Source organism: Pseudophryne corroboree, chromosome 4 (genome assembly GCF_028390025.1).
Source record: "Pseudophryne corroboree isolate aPseCor3 chromosome 4, aPseCor3.hap2, whole genome shotgun sequence".
Taxonomy (NCBI): Eukaryota; Metazoa; Chordata; class Amphibia; order Anura; family Myobatrachidae; genus Pseudophryne; species Pseudophryne corroboree.
Genome location: NC_086447.1, coordinates 661,029,618 through 661,037,117, shown reverse-complemented (window position 1 = coordinate 661,037,117; position 7,500 = coordinate 661,029,618). Strand labels below are relative to the sequence as shown.

Sequence of the window (7,500 nt, the reverse complement as noted above, 5' to 3'; positions counted from 1 at the left end):
CCTAGAGGATGCGCCCACAGATTATGTGTCCCAGGCAATCCCCCCACCGCATCCCCCGAGCCTGTCCCTTCCACACACAGCTGCATGTTCGGCTCCGCTGTTGCCGCCCTCCTCCGATTTCAGTCAAACAGCAGAATAGCCGCTGTTCTGCCGCTTGACTGGGATCGGAGGAGGCGGCGACAGCGGAGCCGAACATGCAGCTGTTTGTGGAAGTGACAGGCGGGGGGGGAGCGGGCGCATTTTATCCTGATGGAGCGGAGGAAGCAGCGGAGCCCAGCCAAGCATGCTGCTGCGGCTGTGTGCGGTTCTTTTCAGCATGAGCATCTTCTCAGCGGAGCCCAGCCAAGCATGCTGCTGCGGCTGTGCGGCTGTGTGGGGCTGCTTCTCAGGATGGAGACGCTGAGGAGCGGAGGAGGCGGCAGAGGCAGAGCCGTGAATGCTGCAGCTGTGCGGGTAAGTGATGGGCTCGGGAGATGCCAGGGAGCAGTGGATGCAGGGAGCAGAGGATGCAGGGAGCAGTGGATGCAGGGAGCAGTGGTGGATCAGCAGCCTGAATCCTGGAGATCAGGTCACTGCACCCTGCTGGCCTCTCCCTGCTTTGCCATGTTATCCCGAAGACCCTGTGTCACAACAGCGGTGCACACGGCTGGTAAGAGCAGAGAATCAAGTGGCCAGAGTGTGGACAGTAGCGCAGTATGTGTGTGTATATGTGCAATGCATGCTGTGTATATATATATATATATATATATATGTGTGTGTGTGTGCATGCTATATGTGTGTGATATTTGTGTGCATGCTGTGCCTGTGTATATTTCTATATGTGTGTGTGTGTGTGTGTGTGTGTGCGCGCGTATGTTGTATGTGTGTATATATGCATGCTGTATGTGTGTGTGTCTCTATGTGCATGCTGTATGTGTGCGTGATATGTGTGTATATGTGAGTGTGTGTATATATCTGCATGTAATATGTGTGTATATGTGGACGCACTGTATTCCCCTATCACAGACACATAGCGTTTAGTTTCTGCTGCACTATGAGGGGGTTCAGTATGTTATACGGTCGGCCGGGATGCTGTCCGTCAGTATACCGACAACAGCATCCCGACCGTCAGTATGCCAGCAGCAGGGTGAGTGCAAAGAGTCCACTTACGGGCTCGATGCACTCGCCATGCTGCAGCCTCGGTGGCATGCTGCGCTTGCCACAGGTTCTATTCCCACTCTATGGGTGTTGTGGACACCCACAAGTGGGAATAGCCCGTTAGCTGGTATTCCGGCTGTCAGAAGTGTCAGTGATCGGGATCCCAGCGTCGGTATCCTGACTGTCGCCAACTTAACTGCATCCCCTATGAGGAGCCCTATTAACAATTGCAGGCTTTTCAGCCCACAGTATTATTAACAATGAGATATAGTGCCTATCTATAATATAAAACAACAGATTGTGGTACTGTATTATACTGTACCTTACCTGGTTTTGGAACTGGGTTCATTTTAACATGTCATTTATGCAATACTGTATATATCTAGTTTTTCTTTTTCTGCTATTTGCACAGACTCTAGATCACACCTCACTCCTTTATTAGAACTAATTTTTACTGATAGAGGGGGAAGGGGGGGGGGGGGGGGCTGTAGGCTGACTTTTGCCTAGGGTGCCAAAAAACCTTGCACCGGCCCTGTACACGTTGTTTCTTGATAGTACCTAAAATCAAACAATGCTTAGAAATGTTTAACTCTATTTCTTAAGATATTATCCCTTTATTAACAGTAAATTATATAGTGTGTATGTGGTCATTGTCTTATATTTTCCAAAATCCCCTTACCAAACATTATTTTTTCATTCCCACAAATGGGTATCAACCCATGTTTTTTATCTGAGGTGGAAATGGTACAATGAATGGGCTCAGTACCAGCTTTGAAATTGATTTATTTTGAATCCAAATTTTAATTTTTAGAAGGTGGTAAGCCTGTTTTGAAAACTAAGTGAGGTAAGAATCATTGAAAGAACTGTCCTTCTACCCCTGTGCAGTACGATCTTTTACCCATGGATGTAGGACAGATGTCGGCCATATGTTATCCGTAAAATTAAAAACGTGGTCCCACCTGCCTATTGCTCAGGCAGTTGGGTCCACCGGGAGTCTGAAGGCTTTGAGTAAGCAGATTTTGAGTTTTGTTCCTGAAAACCAGTAGCTGCATTTTTCAAATACTCCCCTCTCAAGGTAATAGAGGATGCAGTGTTTTTCTTTTATTATTTATTCATCCAAAAGGAATGCAATATAGGGGCAGTATACGATTTCGTAGCCGGTATAGCTGTGGAAGGAAGATATGTATACTTACCCACCATTGCCTTAGTTACTCACTTATCGCTTTCAACCAAAAACATGGACTCACCTGTGAAGGGCAGGATGTACACGTTTCTCCTGTAGTCTGCTTCCGCAGTCTATTGTCTGTGGTAGTCTGTAGATGGTATCCTTGTGCCGCCATATACATAGTCTACAAGCTAATTGTTACGCCGGAACTGTACTCACCACTCTTCATATCTTCATGCTCTGTTAGGGGTGTTGTTTGTTCTTGTGAATAACTCCATCATGTGCTCCTTGTGTCAAGTCCAACGAAGCAGGCATACTGGTCCAACCCATTCTCCGGTCAAATACTAACCTTAAACTAATAAAAATCTGCTAAAATCCTCAGGAGCTCTCACACTTGTGAATTTCTCCTCCAGGCAGATTTTCTAAACAGTCTACTAGGAGCGACATAGAGGGATTAGCTAGTCAACACTACTAAAAAGCACATGGCTCCTAGTGGACCTGTCTATTGTCCATGGTACTAATGTTTACCCCAGTTTCCTCTAGGATGCAAGATAAAGTACTTTATTTTGAATCCTGAGGAATACAGGTAACCGAATGAGCCACTAACAGAGTGCATCTGCATGCTATGAGCATCTAGCGTGTTCATATAGCCTCACTGCTGCATACATAATGGATTTTTGTGGTTAATATTCTCAATTTTTTTTAAAACAGTTCCAACAATCAATGCTGGTGATCATGCGAGCATTGGATTACAGTTTTTGAAGTCCTAGTTTAGCTATGCCCCCATTTTTCAGCTTCTTTATTTGATGCCTGGAACAATGACTTTAGGGTTGATGTTTTTGGTTTTGACTGTAGAAGGCTTCTGTGCCGCAATGATCATTTAGTTCCAAATTCTTCGGTTCTTCCATCATGGATGTTCTGCAAAAGGAGATTAAAATAGTAAATTTAGAGTTATTTTTCAATACAGCCATATTAATGTATAACCATGTCCCCTCATACCTCAACTTTTCACAACTTAGTTTTCTGCAAATACAGCATTTGACCATTTTGATGCTGTAATAGTAAACATGATTTTTTTTATTAAATTGAAATAAGACTCCATGTCCTCCGTATTTTCTCAGTAATTTGTATAATGTGGCTTATGGTTTAGATCACAGATTTTAGCCCTTGTAATAAAGATACAGACCCAGACCAAAAACATCACCATACTCTGCGTAAGACACTTCATCATCATTGTCAGCTTGCATCATATATGCCACAGTACGCATTGTTGGACTAATGGTAAGGGTCTGTGACTCTGGCTCTGGTATTGTCACTTAATCTCTATTCATCATGTCACCCATAGACTGAGTTAACTTTTTCATCTCTTTCTCAGTATGCTAAAATTTGATATAAATATTTGATATGATCCCTTTAATGGCATCTTTTTGATTAGTCCCTCTCGCCTGAGAATGTCTAATAGTTTTGTTACATTTACTATATTAACCCGAGGAATATAGACACTCTGCTGTGCATCAAACACATGAACATGACATTGTAATGTGAAGGGACACACGCACACACATGAAAATTGAAAAACACAATTTATCACAGAGCCAACATGGAACCACAGAACATGGATACCGCAACACCAACTTTTTAAAAATTACAAATCAGCTGGGTTGCTAAATCAAGTTAATTATATTTTTATTTCTATTCTACAATGCTCCCCCCCCCTTACTAAGAAGGATTGGTACCGCTGTGGAGCCAGACTTAGTTCAGGAGATGCGCTTCCCTGTGATGCCTGTTAGTGTAATCTGCCAAAATAACATTGCGCTTGCGAGATCAGTCACCTATCAGCGTGGAACAGTACCAGTAAGCCCATATGAGGTTGGCCTGTTCCACACAACCCTAAGTCCCACTAAGCATGCAGGCTTGTGTCAACCAGTCCTGCATGATAAATGTGAAAAACAAAAGCCGATAATTAACAATCTTGCACAAGTGTGCCCGGCTCCTACGGTCAAATAAATAAAATTGCGTCTGTTAGTATGGGAATACAACAGGCATCCACCATACACTATTTACTAAAGTGCACAAGGCAAATATAGAACTGGTCCATACCCCGTAAAACTAATGTGTATCCATTATCTTCTGTGACTTAAGAAAAATCAGACTTATACGATGCAGCATACCTTGGTAGCTCTATGCCTGCATCATTATTCTGTTGTCTTCTCGGACTGGACCCTTCTCCGATTAGGTCTTGCCAGTTGTCGGTATGCTGTAAAGAAAAAAAGACACAGTCAGTTTATAAAAAAAACTACCTTTGCTTGTCACTAACTGTCCCTGACACCATTGCTGATCTCCTTTCCCTAACTTAGCACACCGCTACGGACAAATACCTAGCTTGTTGGGGAAAAGAAAGAGGAAAAAGCTAGATGACTTACCCTTGGCAAGTCCTCCGCCAAGCTCTATGCCAGCCTCTGTGCTTGATTAGCGGACTGGACCCTTCTCCGATTAGGTCTTGCCAGTTGTCGGTATGCTGTAAAGAAAAAAAGACACAGTCAGTTTATAAAAAAAACTACCTTTGCTTGTCACTAACTGTCCCTGACACCATTGCTGATCTCCTTTCCCTAACTTAGCACACCGCTACGGACAAATACCTAGCTTGTTGGGGAAAAGAAAGAGGAAAAAGCTAGATGACTTACCCTTGGCAAGTCCTCCGCCAAGCTCTATGCCAGCCTCTGTGCTTGATTAGCGGACTGGACCCTTCTCCGATTAGGTCTTGCCAGTTGTCGGTATGCTGTAAAGAAAAAAAGACACAGTCAGTTTATAAAAAAAACTACCTTTGCTTGTCACTAACTGTCCCTGACACCATTGCTGATCTCCTTTCCCTAACTTAGCACACCGCTACGGACAAATACCTAGCTTGTTGGGGAAAAGAAAGAGGAAAAAGCTAGATGACTTACCCTTGGCAAGTCCTCCGCCAAGCTCTATGCCAGCCTCTGTGCTTGATTAGCGGACTGGACCCTTCTCCGATTAGGTCTTGCCAGTTGTCGGTATGCTGTAAAGAAAAAAAGACACAGTCAGTTTATAAAAAAAACTACCTTTGCTTGTCACTAACTGTCCCTGACACCATTGCTGATCTCCTTTCCCTAACTTAGCACACCGCTACGGACAAATACCTAGCTTGTTGGGGAAAAGAAAGAGGAAAAAGCTAGATGACTTACCCTTGGCAAGTCCTCCGCCAAGCTCTATGCCAGCCTCTGTGCTTGATTAGCGGACTGGACCCTTCTCCGATTAGGTCTTGCCAGTTGTCGGTATGCTGTAAAGAAAAAAAGACACAGTCAGTTTATAAAAAAAAATACCTTTGCTTGTCACTAACTGTCCCTGACACCATTGCTGATCTCCTTTCCCTAACTTAGCACACCGCTACGGACAAATACCTAGCTTGTTGGGGAAAAGAAAGAGGAAAAAGCTAGATGACTTACCCTTGGCAAGTCCTCCGCCAAGCTCTATGCCAGCCTCTGTGCTTGATTAGCGGACTGGTCCCTGTGTCCGGCTAGTTTGCTGTTGTGGACGGCTCCTCCTGGGATCCTGACGGCTCCTCCGGGGCTGTGGCATGCTCCTCCGGTGCTGTGGCATGCTCATCCTGGGCTCGGGCATGCTCCTCCTGGGCTCGGGCATGTTCCTCCTGGGCTCGGGCATGTTCCTCCTGGGCTCGGGCATGCTCCTCCTGTGCTCTGTTCCACATAACTGTCTGTGCTTGTTCCAACATCTCCTGCTGTGCTCTGTTCCACATCTCTTGCTGTATTATGGACTGCTCCAATTCTTCTGACCTTTGACGCTGCAGTCTCAAAACTGACAATGCTCTTTGATAAGCCAGATCTCCTCTCTCTTCTTGAGCATACATTTCTTGATCAATTGATGTTCTGTTTGATGGTGTTGTGACTTCCGAACTTCGTTCTGCCTGCTGTGGTTGTGCGCTGTGCAATCTTCTTCCTTCGTCTGTCATCAGCTGCAGGCTTGTTGAAATCATGCTTGTGTTTAGGTTGCACTGTTGTTGCCACAGTAGCATGCTTTGAAGGCCTGTTCCAATCTGTTGGCATTGCAATGAAATATGTTCCAGAGAATCATTGTGTTGTCGACAGAGTTGTTCCTGATGGGATTCTCCATCCCGCTGTTCATTTTGTTGGGTGCTGATCTGTTCAATCTTCTGCTCCATGCTCTTGCAATGTCCAACCACCGACATATGTGCTGACACAAGTTGATCGTAGTATCGGGCCAGCGATATCATTGCGTCATTTTGTTGAACAACAGCTGTCTTGATATGGTCGATGTTCTGTTCCATGTTGTCCAAACGATTATTAATCCTTTGGCTTTCTTCAGCTCTACATTGGTCCATGTTCTTTAAAGCTTCCAGTATTAGATTGAGTGATGACTCTGTAATACAAGTAAATAATTTAGTTTAACAAATTACAGTTGAACACAATTAAACACTCCTAAATTGTAAATAAATATAAAATTGCTACCTCCTGGCGTAGTTTCCGGTGTTTTTGATTCAAGGACTTCTGGTACACTGCCTGAAGTTTCCATGTCCGGAATTTGCTCTGTTCTTTCAACAAGATTATGGTCTCCAATTGCAGGGTAGCTCTGTGAAAAGGACTCTTCTGGCAGTGTCTGTGGGTGCCCCTGTGATGAATTTTCTTCTGGAAGTGGCTGTTGGGATGATGTTTCTTCCTGCACCGTGGGTGGGTGCATCTGGGCTGATTCTGCTTGAAGTGTCGCTGCTTGCAGTGTTGAATCAATCGGCAATATTGTATGCTGTATCTGGGTTTCTAAAATGTCAATATAGATATATACAATAATTATAACCCAAAAATATGCAGTGCCAGAAATACAGACAGCTAAAGATACGCAAACAGTGCAAGCTAGAGGTATATACCCATTGATAGATATACATGTACCAAAATTTATAATTTCATGTACAAAAACTATGCCTTACCGGTATCCTCAGCACCTCCTCCAGTTGTCGGATATCCAAAAGAAACTCTTCTCTTTGCCTTAACTGTGGAATCTGTAATATTTATATAAAGAACATACTGTAGTTATTAGTTTTGTTTCCATACAAAATATTTTTTGAATATATATATATATATATATATATATATATATATATATATATAAAAATACGATATGTCCCTAACCTTTCTGCGATTTTG

At 43.7% G+C, this 7,500-nt stretch overlaps 2 protein-coding genes across 4 annotated transcripts in view; both read right to left on the bottom strand.

Moving 5' to 3' along the window:
* SMYD3 (SET and MYND domain containing 3) overlaps window positions 1-7,500 on the bottom strand; it is a 1,661,405-nt gene that overhangs the window by 650,656 nt on the left and 1,003,249 nt on the right. The window lies entirely within an intron of this gene.
* LOC134911676 (caldesmon-like) lies at window positions 5,790-7,351 on the bottom strand. The gene is made up of 3 exons (XM_063919762.1): window positions 7,284-7,351; window positions 6,811-7,116; window positions 5,790-6,721 (listed from the first exon to the last, which is right to left on the bottom strand). The coding sequence occupies exons 2-3, from the start codon at window positions 7,037-7,039 to the stop codon at window positions 5,841-5,843; spliced, it is 1,110 nt and encodes a 369-aa protein (XP_063775832.1). The 5' UTR covers window positions 7,040-7,116; window positions 7,284-7,351; the 3' UTR covers window positions 5,790-5,840.

Coding starts and splice junctions, on each gene's coding strand:
- LOC134911676 (XM_063919762.1), bottom strand. CDS start 7,039: ATGCACCCACCCACGGTGCAGGAAGAAACATCATCCCAACAGCCACTT. Junction 6,722..6,810: donor ACCGGAAACTACGCCAGGAG/GTAGCAATTTTA, acceptor CTTGTATTACAG/AGTCATCACTCAATCTAATA.